This window comes from Mus caroli, chromosome 9 (genome assembly GCF_900094665.2).
Source record: "Mus caroli chromosome 9, CAROLI_EIJ_v1.1, whole genome shotgun sequence".
Taxonomy (NCBI): Eukaryota; Metazoa; Chordata; class Mammalia; order Rodentia; family Muridae; genus Mus; species Mus caroli.
This window is the reverse complement of record NC_034578.1, coordinates 104118125-104141655: the sequence shown is the minus strand read 5'-3', so window position 1 is coordinate 104141655 and position 23531 is coordinate 104118125. Positions and strand designations below refer to the sequence as shown.

The 23531-nt window shown below is 44.7% G+C and overlaps 1 protein-coding gene across 4 annotated transcripts; it reads right to left on the bottom strand.

Moving 5' to 3' along the window:
- Window positions 1–54: 54 nt before the first annotated feature.
- Window positions 55–23077, bottom strand: Ip6k2 (inositol hexakisphosphate kinase 2). 4 transcript variants are annotated; one of them, XM_021172268.2, is made up of 7 exons: window positions 22962–23057; window positions 10659–10991; window positions 8877–8945; window positions 8562–8784; window positions 7617–7792; window positions 1674–1849; window positions 55–841 (listed from the first exon to the last, which is right to left on the bottom strand). In XM_021172268.2, exons 2-7 carry the CDS (start codon window positions 10858–10860, stop codon window positions 341–343), a joined length of 1347 nt encoding a protein of 448 aa, XP_021027927.1. In that variant the 5' UTR covers window positions 10861–10991; window positions 22962–23057; the 3' UTR covers window positions 55–340. The 4 variants fall into 4 exon arrangements, with proteins under 4 accessions (XP_021027927.1, XP_021027928.1, XP_021027926.1 ...); XM_021172269.2 differs by lacking the exon at window positions 8877–8945 and having other exon boundaries at window positions 22962–23077; XM_021172267.2 differs by lacking the exon at window positions 22962–23057 and having other exon boundaries at window positions 10659–11130.
- Window positions 23078–23531: the final 454 nt, after the last annotated feature.

Below are 23531 nucleotides of genomic sequence, written 5' to 3'. Positions count from 1 at the left end.
CTGCAGGCTGGGAGGAGTCTGCATGCTCTTAGAAAGAATGACAGCAGCACTGTATACAATAAACAAAACCATCTGTATTAGAACATTTACACTCAGGGAAGAAAGAGGTATCTGCATCATCAAATGTGGAATGTTGAAGAAATAGTTAAAATAAATAAAAGGCTCTGAGCACGTCTGGGGCCGGCTCAGGCTGGAGGCGGGGGGAGAGGGGGTCACAGGGGCCACTGTCTATCAGCTCCAGGCTGCAGAGGCCAACACCTAGCCATACTGGCCTGCTTCCCGACAGCACAGCTGTAGGGGGACACAAAGAGTCTCTCAGGTCCTGGGATAGCCAGAAAGCTCACTCCCCACTCTCCTCACTTATCTCTGTGACAATGTCTATCAGGCTCTGCAGCCCAAAGATATAGCCAGCATCCTGGCCCTCATGCACCACACTGTCCTCGCCATACAGCCTGCAGGTGGTGTGTGCAAAGTCAATCATGCGAACGTCCACGGAGCTGGCACCGATGGGCTTGTAGGCATAGGCACCGGCAGACTCATCGGCCGACTCCTCGGAGAGGTCCTCCAAGTCCTCAGCGTCCGAGTCCAGGGCCACTTCTGGCCACTCCTTGCCGTCATAGATGACCAGCAGGGAACTTGAGTAGAAGCGGTAGGATTCCTGTCGCTCCAACACAGCCTTGAGCTCAGTTAGCTTCTTGAGCACGGGGCCCAGGAGCTCACGGCGCAGGTACCGCCCATTGTGAAAGAACTGGAAAAGTGCCTCCTTGAAGCCCTGCACCGAAAGCTTCCGCCCATGGTACTTGTTCATGAACATGAGCTGCCCAGTGCCCGCCTGGTACACCTGTGAGAAAGACCAGCAAGTCAGGGTCAAAGGGCCATTGCAAAACCTACCCATTGGGTGAATACAGGAGATGCGACTGGCTGTTGAGTAGGTCCCATCACCTAGGTTCAGTCACTGTACTCAAGCCCCCAGTTCTGCAACTACATCAATAGAAATGGCTTAACTTTGTATTCTAGTATATGAACACATACTATAGACTCAGCCATCCAGACTGGCCTCAGGGGGCTCAAGTAGGTATACATGCTTTCTTTTTTAACCAGAAAACAACAAATTCTGAGAAGGCCAAACCTAGAGTTTGCTTCTTTTTACTTTGTAATTTTTTTTTTTTTTTTTAAAGCTGAGCCTGGGCATGGTGATGCACGCCTTTAATCCCACCATTTGGGAGGCAGAGGCAGGCGGATTTCTGAGTTCGAGGCCAGCCTGGTCTACAAAGTGAGTTCCAGGACAGCCAGGGCTACACAGAGAAACCCTGTCCTGAAAAACCAAAATAAATAAATAATGTGAAAAGCTGGAGATCAAACCCAGGGCGTATGTATACAAGGCAAGCGCTCCACCCTTGAGTTAGTCTTCAGCCAGCTCAGGTGTTTTGTTTTGGATTCTGGGTACTGAACCTACAGCCTCACGCATTCTGGGTGTACTCTCAGCTGAGATGTAGCCCTACTAAGTCAACAGTTTGCTGTATTAAATAAAGCATACTGAATAGATGAAGGGCAAGTGGGGGAGGCTGAGTGGGAGGAGTTCCAAGGGGGAAGTACTTCAAATGTGAACTTTTAAAAGCATTTCAGAATACTACGCCACAGTGGACACCCTCGTAGTATCTGGGCAAACTCACCTGCATGCCGCACACTCGAACACCGATGACCGCAGACGTGCTCTGCTGACATTTTCGGATCTGGTTAGCTGCTTTTTCCTCCGAAGCATCATCGCCATGCTGGCGTGTGCCCATCTTGAGGTCCAGGACACAAGGCACCTCATAGCGGGAAGTCAGGTTCTCCAGTAAGATGAATTCTGAGTGGTTAAGGGCAATAGCCCAGAAGGAAGTACCTGCACATAGTGACTCAAGAAGCCTAGGCCTGCAGGACACTCATCCATTAGTTGTACTGTCTCCCATGGAGGGAGTTCAGGGCGGGGAGAGGTTTAGGCACCCCTACTGATTTGTCAGGAAACGAGGATAAACACAACAGCCAGTGTATAGCCTCAGCACAGGCTAGGGCCCCCAGGGCAGGAATACACATACTGTTTTCCTAAACTCAGCTTGGTAAGAGGTCACAGTCTTAACAGCACTGTCTTCAATTATAAATGTTAACAGTAAATAAGATGGATAAGTCCTGTAGCCTGAAATAAGAACTCTGAATAGCATGAAAGTATACTTTAATTGTAAAAATGTCTGTTTACTAGCCAAGTCTAGAAAGAATGAAAGGAGAGTCTAGAGTCTAATCTAGTTTGAGATAGGGGTTGACCATGCAGCCCCGGCTGGTGTGGAACACACTGTGTAGATCAGACTGGCCTTGAACGTGTGGTGATCCTCACACACCTGGGTGCCAGGCCTGGATGTCCATGCTTGACTCTGAGTGCCCAGAGTGCTATTTCATCATTCCCCACTTACGAGGAACCAGTGCTGCCCAGAAGAGAAACCAGTAAACCACAGCCCACCCAACAGTTGTGTAGTTTATAACTAGGAATGGATTTTACATTTCTGGAGTACAGAGGTTAGAACCAGAGCTTGTACCTGCTAGGTAAGTACTCTACCACTGAGCCATAGCCTGTTTTCCTTTCCTTTTCTTTTTTATTATTTACTGAGACAGGCCCTCACTGTGTAGCTCCAGCTGGCCTGAAACTAACAGATCCACTTGCATCTGTCTCCTTCGTGTTGGGATTAAAAGCACATGCTACCATACCTAATTATTATTACTATTATTATTTTATTTAAAGATTTTTAGCCAGCATGGTAGTATAAATCTTTAATAGTCTTCAGGAGGCAGAAGCAAGAGGATCTGAGTTCAAGGCCAACCTGATGTACATAGTGAGCTCCAGGTCATCTAGGACTACATAAAGAGACCCAGTCTCAAAACAACAACAAAGGGAGAGAGGGAGGATGGATTTCTAAAGTCTGTGTGACTCTGTGTGTCTGTACTGACTTGTGCATGTCAGTACTAAAAGAGAGCAATGACTCAGATTCTCTGAGCAGGAGTTACAGGTGATTATGAGCCACCTAGTTAGTTGGATGCTGGGAACTGATCTAGTAGTCTCCAATAGCAGTGTGAACTCTTAAACACAGAGCTATCTTGCCAGCTCAAATTTTATATTTTTAATGCAAAATATGTAATACTTCATCAAATGTATCAAAATATACAGTACTTTATGACCTAAGAGCATGATGGTCAAGGCTGGAGAGTAGCTTGCTTGCACACAATCCTGATGACCTGTTTGGATCCTCAGAATCCATGTACAATCTGGATATGGTTGCATATCTGTAAACGCAGCATGTTTAAGATGATATGTGAGGTGATAGTAGAAAAATTTCCTGGAAATATGAGGGCTGGATAGGCTGGAGTAAGGACACAGAGAAGTGCCAAGCAGACACTGCCTCAAGTAAGCTGGAAGATGAGAGCTGACGTGAGGCTGCTCTCCAGTCTCTACAGGCTACCATGGCATCTGCTTACACACACACACACACACACACACACACACACCACACATGAAAATATCTTTAAAAGAAAAGGTTTCGTTATAAGTAACTTTTCATTATTAGAACGTAGCTACACTAATTCATTTATATTAATATCTATGGATGTTGCTGTAGTGGCGAAGTTGTGACAAAAGACTGTATGACTTACAAAACATGAAATATTTACTGTTTAGTTCTTTACAGAAAAGGTTTACTGATTTCTGCCTTAAAAAGGTTTAAGTTAGCTTCTGGGACAGCAAATATACATGGTCATCTCCTAGACCATCTTTTTCAAAACAGAAAAAAAGACAAAGACTGTTGAACTTGGGACATTTAGGTTATCAGTAAAGATAACAGTTGTGGGGCTAGAGATATGGCTCAGTGAGAGAGCTTGTCTAGCAGGCCCAAGGTCCTGGGTTTGATTCCCCAATACCGCAAACAAATACCAATACCTGTACTCGATAAAAATATATCTAAAATGCCTAACTCATGTATTCAAAATAATGCTAAAAAATCTCACAGTGATGGACACCTCTGGAGGATTAGGACCCACTTATTCATTATTCCAAACATCTAGTAATAAAAGAAAGGCAAACATTTAATCTCTCCAACTGTAACTCAAGGTTATTCCTCTCAGAATTCCAGCTAATGACTAACAAAATTAGAAAATCACCTGTTAAAAAAGTGGATGTAAAACAACAACTGAAGAAACAAAGCTAACACCGTGTTTCCTAACGGACAACTCAGAATTCCCAAGGAGTCTCAAGAATTCTTGCTTGTAGCCCCTGAAGAACTGACCCTGAATCTGATCAAGCCTTTGGATCTAAATAACAACTTACTGTAAAGAGATGAGAAGATCATATGTTAAAGACACCCAACAAATGTACTCAGTAAAACCCAGATCATGGGAAACTCCAAGCTCTTTCTAATGTGAACAGCCACACATTAGTACAGAAGAACTCTAGATGTCAGGCACCTTCTCTATTACTTCCCACCTAATATGGTGACATAGGTTTCTTCATTGAACCTGGAACTCCTCACTGACTAGACCAGCTGGCTGGTGAGTTCCAGAGCCTTCGTGTCTCTGCCCTCCATCGACAGTTGCAGGACTGGGCTGTCATGCTCATTTTTCTGTACTGGGGATCCAAACCCAGGTCTCTGTGCTTACAGAGAAGCCTTATCTAACCACAGAGACATCTTCCTAGTCCTGACCCTTATTCACTCGTCTGGCAAGAAATCTCTAAAAAGAAAAAAAATGGAAATAATATTTTAAAAGTCTCAAACACTTCACATCCAATGCTATATTTAGAACTCCATATGGATCTGCCCCTTAAACTAACCAACAATAAAAAGACATTGACTGGGACAAGTAGAAAAAATGTGAACATGAAATAGGCATTCATCCATTCATTCTCATTCTGTCTGTCTCTGTCTGTCTTTCCTCCCCCACCCCATTCCTTCTGAGACAATGTTTCTCTGTGTATCCCTGGCTGTCCTGGAACTTGCTCTACAGACCTGGCTGGCCTCTGCCTCGATTCCCAGAATTAAAGATGTGCACCACCACCACCCAGTGAAATAGGTATTTTATAGTAAAGAATTGCTCTCTATGTTGATAAGTAAAATGGTATCAATGTTTTAAAATATTTTTGTGGATATGCACATATTCACACGTGTGCACATATGTGTGGAGAGCAGAGGCTGACACTGCTGTCTTCTTCCCTCACTTCCCTCCTTATTTTTCTTTGTTTTGAGACAGGGTCTTACACAGACCCTGGTACTTAATGATTTGGCTAGGGTGGCTACCTAATGAGCCCCAGGGATCCTCCTGCGTCTGCCTCCCAACACTGCGATTACAGGTGTGGCCAGCTGTTACCTGAATGCTGGGAATCAAACTGGTCCTCGTACTAAAATATTTTTACCTTTTGGGGATACATGATAAGTATAAACAGAGAAATTGATACATCTCAGACTTGTTTCACAATCAGATTTAGGAAAATAATCTCAAACTGAACAAGAGTAGCGTTACTAAGTTAGCCCAATGGTAAGAGGGTTTGCTTAGATTGATGAATCCCCAATACCAAAAGAGAAAAAAAAGCTGTCCTCTGTCCCCAAGATCTAACATGATAACTGTAGCCCTCACTCCTCATCAAGGAAAACTTCTCTTCTCAAAAAACGACAACCAACCAAAATGCAAAGTTGTGGAGCCCAGTCCCAATGAATACATTTACAAAACAAGTCCTACCCTTGAGTCTCAGGGAGCACTGACGAGGACCAGGAAGGTTGTGAGAGCCAGAGGACCAGGAGGATCAATGTTGATACTGCCTCCCAGGAAATTCAGAAGCTACACTCACAAAGTCTCACTAACATGACTGCCAAAACATGAGCTCAGCAAGGACAACAGACATGTTAAAGTGGACAAGGTAAAATCCACAAGGCCTCAATGCTATACAAACAACTACAGGCAAGGAGTCAGAGAAATGGTCTCTCCCAGGAACAACACACCAACTGGTTATCGACTATCAAATGGTCAAGCTGTGAAAATATACATGCAAGTTACATTATACAGACTGAAATGGTTATATATATATTTAAGAATATATATATATGATATATATTTAGATATATCATATATATATATACTTATCATGTATCTCCCAAAAGGTATAAATATTTTAGTATGAGGACCAGTTTGATTCCCAGCATATATTTATATATATAGTAAGAAATGTATATTCACATACGCATATGCATGTAACAACAATCAATGAAAAAGGAGGCCATGAATTTCAAGAGAACAAGAAGTATATGGGAGAGTTCAGAGGGAAGAGAAGGAAGGTGAAAATGATGTTAATTATATTCTCAAAAAATATAATTTGAAAAATGTCAGTGGTGGAACACTGGGGCATATGCAGACAGTCATGACTTGAGACTGAATGACAAGTAGCTAGAAATTCTATTTTTAACATTTTTCCTAATTAAAAATATTCTGGGGGGCTGGAAAGATGGCTCAGCAGTTAAGAGCACTGGCTGCTCTTTCAGAGGTCCTGAGTTCAATTCCCAGCAACCACATGGGAGCTCACAACCATCTGTAATGGGATCTGATGTCCTCTTCTGGTGTGTCTGGAGACAGTGACAGTGTACCCATATACATAAATTAAATAAAATCTTAAAAAAACAAAACAAAACAAACTCTGAGGAATTTCAAATTATACAATATAAAAAAGGGAGAGAGAGGGAGAGAGACAGACAGGCAGACACCCTGGGGGAGAGGGGAGCAGTGCGGTGGTTCAGTAGGTAAGCCACATGAGGGAACAGACTCCTGCACGCTGTTCTCCCACCTCCACACACACTGGTGAACTCCTGACCCCAGGCAAATCCTAGCCTGGGTGTAAAAAAACAAACAAAAATTAGGAGTCCAGTGAATGATAACTTATCAGAAAGGGGAAAAGGATCCTGGGACTTTCCTTGTGCAGCTGTGAGGCAGATTGATTCCTCTCAACTGGGCAGACAAAAATCCGTGATCCACTCCACAGGAGTCTGCAAACAGGGACGGCAGCCTCTTGGCATCCTAGGTTAAACAAAGCCCATCCTGTATAAGATGGCTTCCTCATGAGGTTCTCAGAGAACCTCCTCTTCTCGCTTACCTGCACTCTGAAACTAGGTTCTATTCCTAAGAGATGTGACAGCTGCCCAATTATCACACAGTTGTCCTGGGCACAACTCCAATAGAGGAAATTAACCATAGCTAATACAAAACCAAACCAAGGCCCATTAGATGGCGCAGTTGGTAAAGGCACCTGCCACCAAGTCTGATAACCCAAGTTCAATCCTTGGAACCTTCTTGGTGGAAGGAGGTGCCCTCTGACCCTCTCATTTATGCTGTGGTACATACATTCGAGCACACATACCCACACCCAGAACGGAATACTTCAGGCAGGAGCAGTGGCAGGCACCTGTAAGAGTTAGAAGAGTGCTCTAGACCCACTGGACTCTACACAGACCCTGCTATCACAGACCAACCAAGTACCCAACCTACTTCCCGGTCTCTGTTCAAGCTCCCCCTGCTGCTTCTGCCTTCCCGGGGGAGGAAGCCTTTACAAAGGATACTGTACTGGTTTCGATGCTTGGCATTCTCCTTCATTCTCTGTAACTGTTGTTGATGACATTTCATGCTCCAAGGGTTATAGTGTTTAAGCTGGGAACTTACATTTCCCTTTTTTTCTACACTGTAGTATAAGACTTCAGATTTCTTTAACCACTCAAATTCTTCTTCTAACTTATGGCTATAAAGAAATAAGGATTTGATAAATCATAATATGTTATTAAAATTAAATATGAAAGAATTAAGCAAGTTTCAAGAGTGATGGAAATTTATTGTGCAATGTACATATGTATGCTACCCAAACTTGTGACATATTTCAAATGGGTGCATTTTATCATGCGTATCTTTAGAAAGCTGATTAAAAACTTTAAAGGGAAGCAGTCTACCACCAGTTTCTCCAGCAAGATGCAACAATGACCTTTCCTCCCCAGCGTATGAGGTAGGCAGCTTTCCTCCCCTGTCTCCAGGGGCTACGACTCCTGGGCTGGCCCACAAGGTCCCCTGACTCTAGGGACTGGGGAAAAGTGAAGTGAAATGATACTGAATTAGTCAGTCTACTTAACCAGATTACATAATTTACACCTTTGCTTTATAGTCTCAGAAGTTCTTCTATGGTCCTGCCCACATGGGACCTCACTTTTGCAAAAGCTAACTGATCATTCGGTCACCCGCCATGAGCAAGCAACCTGAAGTAAAAGAATGGTTCCTGTCTGCTTGTGGCAGGCAGGACAGGAAGGAATTGTCGATTGTGGAAGAAATGAGTCAACGTCTTTTATAGCTGCCACTTCGGCTACTTATGCCTAATGGCATGATCTTATCTGGAGCCAATTAGAGACAGCAGACATGTGGAACCAGCCACCCAGTCACCTAGAGGGCCACCCTGAGCTCCTGGCTGCAGGGAACTAAGCTATAACACCAAGCCCCCAAATGACCTTTCAGGCATCACCCACCTCTTCATCTTCTCTTCTTTCCGGTGCTGGCGCACCCAGTCCTTGGGATTCTTTTCTGTTTCTAGGGCATGATGCTTTTTGTTTGTCCATCTTAGCAGCTTACTTTTTGGTTCACAGTCCGAATTGTCTACTATATCCACAGTTCCATGGTCCCCTTTTAATGGATATGCTATTAAACACAAGTTCCTGTCTTCATCTTCTTCAAAGCGTACTGATACCACACCTGAAACGGGGGTGAGGAGCAGAAACAACTCTTAATTCCACAGAAAAATGCATTCTAGATAACATGATTGTAACATTTGTTTTGTTTCTTACCCTGTTCCTTAGTCTCTATGTTGCCAGAGGCCCCAAACTCATCTGCACACCTAACAAATATCAAGACAGCTAGAAAAAAGTGACACCATACAAGACAAGCAATTAGGGAGCAAACATGGCCGAGAGACTTCCTCTCTAATGCACTCAACAAGGGAAAGCAAGGGCCAAAGAATTACAAGACACATTTTTCCATCATTGAAAATGTTTATTAATTTTATGTAACTCTTCTAATCCCAAGAAAGACACAAAAACATTGCTCTATATAGCTTATGAAAGTGTTTATGCCCTAAACAGAAACTCCGACGGCCTTGAGGCTTGCTTTAAAGCAGAGCCTGACTGCAGGGAACACAGGCGTGCCCTCAGGTGAAGGCACTGAGGGTGAGGGAAGACTGGGCAAGCAAAGCCAAAGCAAGCAGCAAACAATCCACACAGCACAGACGCCCTGGCAAAGGCTTCCACAAGCCTGCATGGTGGGTGAGCCAAGCCTTTTGTCCTTCTCAGTTATGCATTTATTGGTTTTTGTAGTTTGTGTCACAAAAGAACAAAATGAACACCAGCAGATGAGGGGGCAGGAACACAAGCACATGGTAGCCTTGAAAGCAGCTCTCCCTTTTGAGTCTCTAGGACCTGCCATGTGTAACTGGACAGTCTTTGAGAAGGGGCTGTGAGGTGGGAGCACTTCAGCGGTGCCGACGAGCGCCTTACAGCCGACTGGCTCAACACCTTTCCTCCTAGGCCTCTCTGCCCCACGGTCACTCAATCTGCTCAGTCCTTGCTGCCCGCCCGCTTGCGTGCTGCAGGGGAATGCGTGCTCAGAGAGAGACGACACTTCTGAGGTGGCCCCAGCTCTGGGCGCAGAGGAGCGGGAGGGGGGGTGTCAGGGGACCACACTTCCCTGTGGGCATAAGGAACGACCAAAGGGATAAAAACGGGGCAGGGGTGGCCAGCTAACAAGGGAACTTTGGCTTTGTCCTGGAAAAAAATAACAGAAAAGGACCAAGTGAGGGTCCCCAACACCCCCAGTCCCACCACATGCATTTCCAAGTAGAGAGCAGGAACCCAGTCCACCCTGTCTTTAAAGAACAATTGTGTCCCAGGGGAATCTATGCTGTCCTAGTCTTCTTTATCCCTGGTAATGCACATTTCAAATTAATTTAACGAGTTCTCTTCTGATTTACAAAGACTCCTCCCTCCCCAGGGAAAACCGCACCATTGCTGGTGGCTGGTTCCCTCAAAGCATACAATTATAAAGAGAGAAAAAGTCACTACATGTGAATCAAAGTGTTGCCTTCACATAGCAATTCTGGGGACATTCCGTAACAGCAAAGGGCTGGAGTTGACTGTACAATCCTCCCACTCCTGCATTCCATCTGACTCAACCCTGCTCCCAGCCTACCTAATCACCAGGGCTTCTGGTTTCCTGGAGGACAAAAAGCAGGCAGCAAGAATTCTGTGCATAATCCTCCTAGAGTCTTCCCGAACTGTCCCCACATGGGGACTATGGGTTACCTTGAGCAAGAGACACCTGAGCATAAAAAATAACTATACTTCTACCAAAAACAAACTCAAAGCAAATCCAGAAAACAAAACAATTGAGCAATCTTACCAGGGCTTGAAAACTGAGGGTGAGGTGCTGGGCTGAGGGCCAAGAGGAGGAGGAGGAGGAAAACAAAAGGGTAAATGGGAGGGGGGAGGGCTCCCAGGACGCTGCCAGGGCCTTCCACTGGCAAAATCCCTTACATCTCACCAGCCTGGAGACCCCTCTAGCAGCTGGGGGCTCACCTTTGTACTGGGGAGTGAATTTGCGCATCTCAGCTGGGAGGGTCTCGTAGAACTGATGCTCCCTCGGAACCAGGGGCTTGCACAGGGTTGTCTCATTGAATCGGAGAACGCATGAGTGCCCCCCAACCTGGTGGACAAATGGCTCCAGCAGGATGCCCTTGGTGCGGGGCTCCACGTCCATGGTCCTAAAGGCTGGGCTCATCCTCTGGACACGAGCAGCAGGGAGAAAGGGGAGGCAGCGGGGTCCAGAGGCCGGCTCGCCCTCCGTTTACTGTCTGTCCTTACAGCCACCTGTTTGATCTCTGCTCCTCGGTTTGTGCAGGCCAGGACACTCTGGCGGAAGCAAACACAATGATGACATGAGGCTTGGAAGTAGCCTGGGAACCTCCTTGCAGTCAGTCAGTCACTGGTCTTCTGGGCAGGAAGACAAACGCCTGAGCTTACATAGGGCTCCGCCCACACTGCCAACCCCTGCCCCGCCTTCTTCCAGGAGAGACAAACATTGGGAGAGGGAGGGTAAAGTAGGGTGGGGCAAATACTGATGGGCAAAGACTGGGCTCTAGGGGGCCCCTAAACTGCCAAACCCGGCCATCACAGCAAGCAAAACACAAAGCCACAATGGCGTAAAAGCACAATTTCCAACACAGTATTCAGATAAAACCTTGCAATTTTATAATTAAGGTTGTCATGCTTAAAGATAAATGGTTCCTAAATTACTCTGCTAATTATATTTTTATAAAGTGGATTTTAATACAGGGAAAACCAGCTTAAGTATTGTTTAATATGACTGACTCTCTCAGAGTGTCCACAAACACTGTCCCTTGCCCAAAGCCAAAGCCAAGCCCCATTAACCTTATTAGCAATGAAGCTCTGAACCCGCTTTAATGATTAACGTCTGTATCTAAAAACAACTGATTGAAGCTGGCTAACTCCATTTAAAAAGATACACAGTGTTCTAGGTCACCAACTATTTTTATCAGTTCTATCCTGATCACCAAATGCCTTTAAACCAAAGTTGTGAGGCAAAGTTGAGGCAATCTGACTATAAGAATGCATACATTCTCTGACACAGTTTGAGCTTACTAAAGCAACAAAGTCTAACCTATTCCCGTGCTCTCTTTCCCATGAGGCAAGCAGTCATACAAGCTCAAAGAAAGAAAAAAAAAAGCAAACATTCTAGTATTCCAACCACCTCTCTTTAAAGATGGGGCCCTGTTATTATGCCTCAGGACTTAACCTCTTTCTCTGTTTCTACAGACTTCCTGAGAAAGCAATAGGAAAGGAAAGCTACTGACTCATGAGCAGCTGTCAGAATCACATAGGTCAGGGACCATACTTATTAAACTGCCAGAGTCCGGCATGCTCCCCAAGGCACAGGCCAGGGAGACATAATCCAAAGTCTTCGTCAAGATATAAATCTGCTTTCGCTCCAAAAGTCACGCTAGGTACCAGGCCCCACAGCTGGGAGGCTGGGCCAAGGACTGCCACAAATTCAAGGCCAATCTGAACAAGAGTTTTCCAAATCTCTAGAAACCATTTCCCCCCTAGAGAGAGAGCCCAATACTGTCCGTATAAGTCCAACATACAAGCCATGAAAGAGAGGAAGGAGAGGACAGATTCCATAGAATATTCTCTGACCTCCACATCTGTGCCCATAAAAATACACATCACAAATACATTAATAATAGTTTTTAAATACCCCCCGAAAAGGCAATAACTTAATCAAGCTGAGGACTTGAATAAAATCCCCAGCTACACAAGCACTGGCCTTGGTAAATCCTGCTGGCAACCCAGTGCTGGGGAGGCTGGGATGGGAAGAATCTTGGGCCTCATGGGCCAGACAGCTTAACCTCATCAGGGTGCTCTAGCACAAGAGGCCCTACCTTGAAAAACCAAGGTGAACAATTCCTAGGAAAAAACCAAGAACTGACCTATGGATTCTAGACTTATGTGCACCTGCACACACATATGCATCCATATAAGCATGCATGCATACATGTGTGGCACAAGTGTACTACATCACACATGTACACACTGCATACTACTCAAATGTATTCAACTACAAAGAGTATCTTTCCATCTACCCCTCTAGTGAAAATTTCCCAATGGTCCCATGGCATCTCTGTACAGTGTGCTGTACTGTACATGGTAAGGTCAGAGGCTGAAAGACCCACAAGACACTCTACCTCCTCTCCTAGACATAAATGGCAGCTCTGCCACATCCACATCCTCCCCACCCAACTCTTTTTTCCCCCTTGCCTGAGCCAAATCTGATGGCAGAGAAAACTTCCGAATGTGAAATGGAATTAAAAAACTGGTTAGCCTGTGGTGAAGTGGAGCCAGACTCTGTCACTTAATTGATTGGGGAGCAACTCCAGTCCTTATTTCCCCTTTTCCTTTGAAGATCATTTTCTGGTCCATAAAATAGACTTCAAGTAGAAGTCTGGTTGTAACCACCAAAACTGGTATTTTATTTATTTTTTGAATAAACATTCCACATAAGGTAAGTTCTGTTCTGCAATTCTTTGGCTTCAATCACGTTTAACTTTGAAACATGAATTTAAGAATAACTTCATTGTGCAGCAGGTCTCACAGTTGGAAGCAGTAAGGAGAGCACCTCTGTTCTAAGTACGTTGTACTTTCCCAAACATTACAAGGCCCATCAATTTTCTCCCTTGAGACTGCAGAAGAAAGAAAAGCCCAAAGGGGCCTGCTCTCTGCCTCACTTGTCTCTCCCTGCTCCACAAGCAGTTGAGTAGAAGGTTACTAATTGCTTTCTAATAAAGCAGAATCGCACTATATAACCTAAAACTTTCAGCCATCTTCCTGCCCCAGAATCTGAAATGCTGTGTAGTTACAGTCATGTGCCACTGTGCCTAGCCTGCCAGTGATTTACAAACATCCAAAGACTAAAACTCAGTTTTTCAGGAGCCCTGGATTAGCTAGCAATGGTTACTGTAAAGCGCTTGCAATCTAGAGAGACCAAGAAGACCTACAAAATCCTGGCTTCTAATTTAGCAGCTGTTTTAGCTTTCCATACTGGCTCACCGTTCACAAAAATACAAGTAAAAGCAGAAAATGATGGGTCCTAGAACAGAACAGTATGCCCACAGTCTACCCCAACTCCATTAACCATCAGTCTAAGCATCTCGGTAAACAGTGCCTTAACCTTTTTGATTTTATTTTACTTTTTTAGTATTGCAAGTTAAACACCTGAGATTGAAGTCCCTGGGCTCTTAGCTCACTCCTTCAGAATTTACTTAATGAGACAACAAATGGGATCCACAGGAGCCACTTACTGCCTCAAAAAAAGCCCCAGGGTCAGGTGGTCATGGGAGACTGTGTGAGGTAACCTAAGTCTCATGGTACAAAACAAGCCTTTCCATTCGAATCTCTACACGGGGGGGGGGGGGGGGGGGTGCACCACTAACAGCTGATCTGCACACCTGGCACAATCCACAGCTGCACAAGCAGGGACATTCACCGACTCTCCTACACTACTGCTAGGAGTACAAAGCCGCAGAAACCAGTGACAGAAAACAAGTGAACACTGACAAGCCAAAGCAGAGGACACAGTTGACTGAGGCTCCATCAACTTTCAGGGGCTGGAGGGTGGCCTGAAGAGTATGCGCCTGGAATAATCCGCCAGGAATTCATCAAATCATGGACTTAAAATTGCCTCTCAGTCACACATGCCTACGTCAGCCTGGTTAATATCCTGGTCAGAATTATATCATCTTCCTAGTTTTTATATACACATATATATACATACATACATACTATGTGTGTGTGTATTTTTGTTTGAGATAGCTTATCTACATAGCCCAGCCTGGTTTTGAACTCATAACCTTCCAGCCTTGGACTTCCGAGTACTACGATTACAGGCACATGGATAATGCCTGGTTCAATCTCTTCCTCCTCAATTCTTACCTCCCTTCTTTTTCTTTTTCAGACAGGATTTTGCCTTGTAGTTCAGGCTGGACCTATCTCTGAGCCTCAACTTTTTTCCCTGAAAATGTTTTAATTACATTAATTCATCTATTCATTCACTATGTGCTTCTGGGTGTAGTACAGGGTGTGTGTGGAGGTCAGCACATGTTTGAGAGGCAGTTTCCTCCTACTATGTGGTGAGCTCTGGAGACTGAACTCAGGTGGTCAAGACTGGCATTATGCCTTTACCACTGAGCCATGTCACCTACCCTCCTTTCTCTTTTTCAGACTGTGTGTGTGTGTGATGTTGCCCAGGATAGCTCTGAACTCAAAATCCTCCAGACTAGCTAGCCAGAATCTATGCCACTACACCCAGCTCTCAAGTCATTATGCAAGGGCCACACACTTGGCTTTTCCCAGGCTCTATTTTCAGTGAGAGAGGGGCTGGGGTAGAAGTGTCCTACTGTGTTGCCTGTGCTGTGTGTAGGCTCCAGTGATCCTCCCTTGAGCCTCCTGAACAGCTGAGTACAGAGGTCACCTGAAATCTTCCTGAGCCATATTAACCCCGTACTGTCCCAGCCTCACTCACCTATGGCACTTGTTTTGGTCTCTCCCTTGCCTGTCTGTCACCACATAACATAGTGTTTATACTGTCTGTCTCCTTTTCTCACCTCTGCTTGAAAACAAGTTCTGTGGACTAAGGGTTTTGTTTGTTTGTTTGTATTGTTTTGGGGACAGGGTCTCCTTATGTAGCCCTGGCTGTCCTAGAACTTGATATACAGAACAAGCCGGCCTTAAGTCAGAGATCTGTTCGCCTCTGCTTCAAATGCTGGGATTAAATGTGTGCACCACCATGCCAGCCCAGAATTTTTTAAAAACCTTTTTATTTTATATGTATGAAGTGTGTCTGCGTGTCTGCGTGTGTGTGTGTGTGTGTATACCACGTGCTAGCACAGAAGCTACAAGAGAGTGTTGGATTTTCTGGGACTGGAGTTAGAGAGTTATTGAGCCATCATATGGGTATTGGGAATTGAACCTTGGCACTGTGGGAAAGCAGCTAGTGTTCTTAACTGCTGAGCCATCTCTCCAGCCCAATATAAGACATTTTGGCTCTTTGGTTTACCCCACTAGCATAGAACAGGTATTCCATAGAACTGCCTCAAATCCCTACTACATCCTGTGCACCTATCTATTATCACAGATCCTGAGGATGCAAGGGAAAAGCCACACCGACGACGCCGTGAGCACAGTTGTTAAGGCCTGCAGCACACTTTACATCCCAAGCACAGATTTTGCACTTATTACTGCCACTTTATCGAGTCTGCCTTAACAAGTATAAATGAATGTAGATACTTGCACCTGAATACTCACCTAGGACCTGCTGGTATGGAAACTTTCCATGGAAACAACACCCAAGTTCCTGGTGTTTTATTTTTAAGACAGGCTCTCATTTGTAATTCTGTCTGGCCTCAAACTCACAGGTATCTATCTGCCTTCCTCTGTCCAATTCTTACCCCAAGTGCTTGAATTAAAATCATGCACCACTCTATCTTGTGATTTTGGTTTTTGAGATTTCACTTAGTTTTGTTTTTTGTTTGTTTTTTGAGACAGGGTTTCTCTGTATAGCCCTGGCTGTCTGAGAATTCACTCTGTAGACCAGGCTGTCCTCGAACTCAGAGATCTGTCTACTTCTGCTTCTCCAGTGCTGGGATCAAAGGTGTGTACCATCACTGCCTGGCAACTTTTTTATTTTTTGAGACAGTCTTACTGTATAGCCTGGATGACCTTAAACTTGCAGTGATCCTCCTGAAGTTACAGGTGTATCCTACCACACCTAGCCAAAACCCAAACTCTTAATGTTACAACAAATTTTTTAGGAAATCCTTTTGTGTGGAAAAGCAAGGAAGGCAATAGTTCAACAGAATCACCTCTTACTGTAACTGTAAACTTTCTATTCAATTCCAGCTTATCCCAAATGAACCAGCATTCACACATTATGTTTATTAAACCTCAAAGATTCAAGATCAGGGTGTTCTAATGTCACTGAAAGAAAATCCTATTTTGTAGGTAAAGTAAAACAACACCAAGTTGTTCTCAGTGTATTCAGCAAGCCTCTCCAGCAATAAGTGTGCCAGGCAACCTAGGCGTCTCAGAGAGCTGACGTGGGAGGGGACCTATCAGCTCATTTCCTGAGTTTCCACAGAAGCAACAAATGGACTGCAATCCGTGCTGAAGCCAGCAGGGTTAGTGCACTCTCCAGTTCTGACTCTCACAAGGTGAAGGTAGGAAGATCTGAAGTCAGTGGCCAGGCTTGGGAGTGAGTGACCAGTCTGGGCTACATACCAAGAACCAATCTCAAAACTCAAGAATAAAAAAGAGAAAGGAGGAGGGAGAAGAGCAGAGGAAAAAGAGGGGGAGAAAGGCAGAATAGGTAGGTATCGAACAAGCTTATGTCATAATAAACTGTCCATTTAAAATGTTGAAATGGAGCTGGCAAGATGATTAAATGTGGGGCTGGAGAGATGGCTCAGTAGTTAAGAGCAGTGCTACTCTTCCAGAAGACCTGGGTTCAATTCCCAGCACCCACATGGCAGCTTACAACTGTTTGTAACCCCCGTCTCAGGGGAGGGACACCCTCTTCTGGTTTCTACAGGCACAGGACATGTAAGTGGTGCACACACATATAAGTAGGCACCACACCCATGCATATAAATATTCTTTTTAAAAAAATATTTAAAAACGTGGTTCAGTGGGTAAAGGTGTTTGCACAGCTGAGTCTGACCACCTAGGTCCAATTCCTAGAAGCTAGCATAAAGAACCGACCCCCATAGGTTATCTTCTGAGTATTTGAAATTCCTTTAAATACTAATTCTGAGCATACATTACTTTTAACACCAGGAGAGAAAACAGAATGGTGGAATATTCCCAAAGCTGATATAAAAACTGAAGACAGCTTCCCAGCTCTTCAAGATTTTTAAACTACCCAAAAAGCAACACTGATATAGTGCTTACTTTAGGCTTACTAACTTTACTCCATATTGGAGTCTGTGAGAAATGGTCCACCTTCTCCCAAGTGAAGGCTATATGACCCAGGTGTATGTAAGGCACAGGACAGTCAGAAGAGAAAACAACCAACTTCTCAGCTTTCGATAATAATGTGGAGTGGTTTTAACAGAAATAAGAGGTGTTGGGGGTTTTTTCTTTGAAACATGATCTCATGTGGCCTAGGCCGGCCTTGAACCTGCGATGTACCTGAGAGTCACTTTGAACTTCTGATCCTCCTAAGTGCTGGAAGTACAGGTGAGCACTGCACACAGCTTGTGTATGGTGGGTTGAGTCCAGGGCCTTACACAGCACTAGGAGAACTACACTCCCAGCCACACTTTGTTTTGAAACAAGAGTCTACCTATGTCACTCAGGTTGGCTTTAAATCACCATCCTCCTGCTCTGACCTCCGAGTGCTGAGATTATAGGCCTGAACCACCATGAGCTCCTGTTTACTAAACACTTACATGGCTCCTCCATTCTTACAACTCTCTGAGAGAGGTACTGATTACTGTCCTTACAGGTGTGGACACGAGGTACTCATTACCCAGGTCTCCTCCCAGAAAAACAACAGGTGCCTTAAATCAAAGACGCACTGCTAAGAGCAGCAGAATCATTCTAACCTTAAGGAGTCAGGGCTTCTTTGCTGGCTCTAAGGGTCTCCCCATCCATAGCAGTCAAGAGCCTCCAGCAGCAGCAGGAACAGAGACAAGGCACAAAAGCCCTGTACAAACTTGATCTCTGAGCTCTAAAACTGGGAATTCATTTTCTACAAGTTTATTTCTTATTTAAAACAAACAAACAAACAAACAAAAACGAACAAACAACCCAGTGTGTGTGTATGCACATGTGTGTGCACATACGTGCAAAAGTGGATGCACCAATGCACAGAAGCATTAGGATGACATCCTAAGAAATGCTGATAGCTTCAGACAAGATTTTATGCTCCCTGTCTTCAGCACTTCACCTAACCCCAAATCTGAAACAAATGGTACCAAAATGATGTGGACTTCATGGACAGTAAACCCCAACACTGTTCCAGGCAGCACCTGCAGTGAATTGGAACAGGGTGAGCCCTATGCAGCACCAGACCCTGTGCTTTCTCAAACAACTCCCATAACTTGTTCGGGGTCTTCCCGAGCCCTCCTTCAGGCAATATTGTACCTCCAGTCTCTACAAATATTACACATTCACTGTCTAGTTTTTATTATCCATTCTGCCTGTGGACAGTCAGTTTTCTTCCAAGAACAAACCAGAAAAAGGAAAAAGGAAAAAGAAAGAAAGAAAGAAAGCCAGCCAGCCTTGTGAGAAAACTTCTAAGACTACACCATTCATAGCACTATGTCCTAAACCAAACCACCTGCCAACTATCCTTCACAAATCAGGAGACTTCTAACCATCTTCAAAGTCTACTTCAAGGAAAGCAAATCCAGCTATACTCATAGTCTTGTGAGGGAAGCAGTAGGCTCTGGTCAAGGAAAACCAAACTGAGGAATGAGGACTGAATACTTACTAATAGAGCAGTTCCACTTTGACGGCATCACTCTTGCTTGGTGTGCCCATGTGCTTATGCATGCTCCCATTCATTCGCTCATTCATTCACATTTCCTCTCCTATCACAAGGAGCTTACGTAACTTCCAAAGTAAAAACACTCTTTGAGAAAACAAATACCATTCTTGTTCCTTCCTTTTCTAGACCTTTCTTAAACGGGTAACCATATCCATCAATATTTAGGCCACAGAGCCTAGGAACAGCTACTTGGCACCCTAACAAGGTCTATATTCCCAAATGTCCCAGGACCTTTTTACCTTGGCTTAGAGTTCTCAATGCAGATGGGTATCCCAACTAAGCAATGATGTCATCACACATGAGGCCTTGGGAAGGTGCTCTTCAGTCACTGAAGGCCCTACACAAATCTTATAAAGACCAGAAGAAGGACGGACATCCCCACATTCAAATATGCGAACAGTCAGGCATAGTGGCACATGAGTTTAGTTCCAACTCCTCAGTATTCTGGAGGCAGAGGCAGGCAGGTAGGTATCTGTCAGTTTTGAGTAAAGATGGTTCAAGACTGGGGCAGGTAAGTGGTAGGCAGTGCAGCGGTTCACACCTGTAGTCTCAACACTCTCTCTTAGGTGAGACTCCATCTCAAGAGATAAAGTGCTGGTGTGCTGGTGCACGGCAGGCAGGCCTCTCTAAGCTAACCCTGCCTGATCTACACTGCAAGGTTAGCCAGGGTGACATGCTTACTAGACCCTGTCTCAAAAAACAAAACAGAAGTTCTTTGTACAGCTATGTTAAAAACTTATTGTCTCTAGCAACCTATTTCAAAAAATAGTATAAAAAATTATAAACATTAAGATTTGAGTAGGGAGAACAGTTAGAGAAAACATTATTATCCAATGTTCATTTTATACTTCAGAACAAAAACAGTCTGTTACTCTCCTAAAATAAGCAGTGGAGGGTGATGCAATATTTTTGCATTCCCCAATGGAGCGGAGACAAGTGCTTACAGCCCATGGGACACACATTGTGCACAAGAGTTTGAAAAGGCTGTTGGTCCTAATGCAGCCCCAGCTAGAAGAGAAACACAAAGCTCAAGACAAAGACTGGTAGGGGTACTGTAGATTGCATAGCTTTTTCTTTTTCCTCTTGAGACATGGTCTTGCTACAGAGCACAGGCTATCCTGAACTTTGGTGATCCTCCTGCCTAAGTTTTCAATGTTGGGATTTACTCACAACCCCACACTTGTCTTCAGAGCTATATACTAAAATGTGTAAACAAAGTTACATTTCTGGGGCTAAGGGTATATCACCAAGTATGGTTTCAAAAGCCCTGGGTCTGAGACTCAAAGCAATACAACAGAAACATTTCTGGGATATGCACCCTTCACAATTCAGCTTTCTTCTACTTTTCCTTCTCTAAAGACTGAGGCAAAGGACTGGAGAGATGGCTCAGTGGTTAAGCACACCACCTGCTCTTCTAGAGGTCCTGAGTTCAATTCCAGCAACCACATGGCAGTTCCCAACAGTAAACAACTGTAGTCCCATGGGATCTCTGTCCTCTGGTGTACATATATAAGGACAAAATACCAAAAAAAAAAAAAAAAAAAAGCCAGGTGTGGTGGCTCAGGACTATATCTTGGGAGGTAGAGGTAGGCAGATATCTTGAGTTTGAGGCCAGCTGGACTACCAAACAAGTTCCAGGACAGCCAGGGTGACACAGAAAAACTCTGTCTTAAAAAAATAAGATAAAAATCAAAACATGCTTTAAATTGCAATCATACTAAAGTCATTTTCTATCGTAAAAAATGTGGTCTATTTTTAAGACATGATATGAAATAATTTCCCTTGCCAGCAGTAAGGGCAAATACCTCTAATCCTGGCACAAAGAGGCAGAGGCAGGCAAATCTATGAGCTCAAGGCCAGCCTGATCTATACATAATGAGTTCCAGGCCAACTAGAGACCCTGTCTCAAACAAGCAAGCAAACAAACAAACCTCTTCTCTTAAAAGGGAAAACCATTCCCCAGTGCATTCTCTTTATGAGCCAACAATGGAAATTTTTCACCTCAACAAGCTGGCCTCAGGAAGGTTCAAACTCATCCTTGTTGCCTAGATACCAGTGACATCTCTGGGGCTTACAGAAAGGCCCTGACATCCTCTGCAAAGGCCCTGCCATTCATCAGTCAGCAATTACTCCTGGCACATTCTAAGGTTCAGATACTTGGTTGTAAAGACCAAAATCTGTCTCCTAGGAAACTCTAAGGCACCAAAGAAATATGATAAACTGGTTTCAACAACAGTAACAGGTCTAGTCCTGCTACTGATACACCTGAATTCTACTCTTAACAGAAAACTAGAATACAGGTAAACCAGTCTGAGTTACATTGTTCAACCAACTTGATCTCCAAAAAAGATTTAGTGGGCAGTCAGATGGCCTGTTCACACCAAACATAAGTACTCATTTTGTATTTCTATCTGCGATAGCTGCTAAAATTAAAACAAAACCCTACAATTACACTCTCTGAGGCAACAACTTGGTAAATAAGCATCGCCCATCTCTTAAAATGTTATCCCAGGGAAAGTGCAAATCAGCAAACATTTTAAATACTGAAAATCAACAACAATGCTGTCAACAAGGAAGGTCCTTTAAATTTTTCGAAATGTTTGTCTACATCATATTTGCTGTTTCAAAACTTCCAGGGCTTCTTTCTTTTGGGTCTTTTTATTTTCATAAATATTTATTAGTTGACAATTCCAAACATGTATACAATGTATTTTGACCATATCCATCCCCCTGGGTCCCTTCTTATCCTCCTCCCACTGCCTCTGGATCCCTTCAGTACTTTTTCTTACAAATATTCGAAATTATTTTGTTCTTGCTCTATGTACATTTTTGCTAACAAAATGTTTATTTACATGCGATGACTAGCTCTATTTCCTTTGGCGTGTAAGAAGAGCCCTAGATTTCAGCAGTTCCTACATTTTTCCACTCATTTTTCCCGCTAGTACAGCTTTCTTGATATTTGATAGAAATTAAAATCCTAAAAACGAATCAAGTCATTAGGAAGGATGCAGAAGATAGATGCAGTCTTGTTATCAAATATGAATAAAATCCCACTCGTGGTAGGAGCATCAGCATAAGAAGAAGAAAAAAAAAAAGACACCTTCTGATCCATTTTGAGATCTTAAAGAAGAAGAAGGGGTAAGAAAAACCAGTAAGGTTGGATGCGCAGATCACCCTCTCCCCCGCCTTTCCGGGATCAAAGAGGAGCTGACTGGCACAACTGGCGTTCAACACCCAAAATGGCTGCACATCTGCAGGCCCAGGTAACAGTACCTGAGGATCCGGGCTGACCCTTCCTTCCATCCAAAGACAAAGATAAAGACCCCATCCTCAAAGACCAGGGAGATCGTGGCCGGGGGACCTCTGTGAGACCAGAGATCCTGTCCTCCACCGGAAGACCCAGGGAGACCGCTTCAAAACCGGAGAAAGACACTGTCGTCGTCCCCCGCCCCCTCCCCTCCCCTCCCCCGGTTCCGGGAGACCCTCTCCAATGCCGCGGGGAAGAGTCTTCCCCGTCTCGGTGGGCAACGCTACTCTCCCCAGTGACTGCAAGGTACAATGGCCCCCCGTAAATAGGGAAGAGATGACTACACAAAAAAAGGGGGAGACCGCTTCTCAATGACAGCCATAGGACCCCTTTCCCAAACCAACTGCAAAGCCTCCCAGGGATCCCGGAGCCCGGCCGCTACCAGCACCGAAAACCTCTTCCCCTGAGCCCCGGGGTGACAGGGCCACGGGCCGGGCGGGGCGGGCGTTACCTGCGGCCACAGCCCAGTCCCGCGACGCTTCCGTCCTATTGTTTCTCTTCCACCAAAATGGCTGCGGCCGCGCTCAGTCCCGCCCCCCAGCCTCGCTCCCAGGGCCCCTCGCTATTGGCTCGCACCCGAAGCCGCGCAAGCGGACTGGGCGGCCTGGAAGACTGTTGCTAGGGCGCCGGGATTCGCTTCGGGCGGCTTCCTGAATGGGCAAGGGGCGGGGAAGAGGCGGGGCGTTGTCCTGGGTGAGGAGGGTGGCCAGTCTGTTCTGGAGTTGAAGTAACTGATGGGCTGTGTGCCAATGGATCGATTGCAGGATGCCTAGGGTAAGGGTGGATGGACAGTCCTGGTTTGCCCCGCACTGGGGAGTTTCCTAGGATACAGGAATGTCAAGGCCAGTATTCATTCTGTGATAAACTGCAAACCTGGTCAACCTAGCAGATGGATGGACAGAACTACATGTCGCTAAGATGGATAAAGGGATAGCAGTAGGGAACAGAGAGAATGACTATAGACGATAGACAAATACATGGCTCTATAGGAGGCCAGTAAGACGGCTCAACGGGTTAAGCC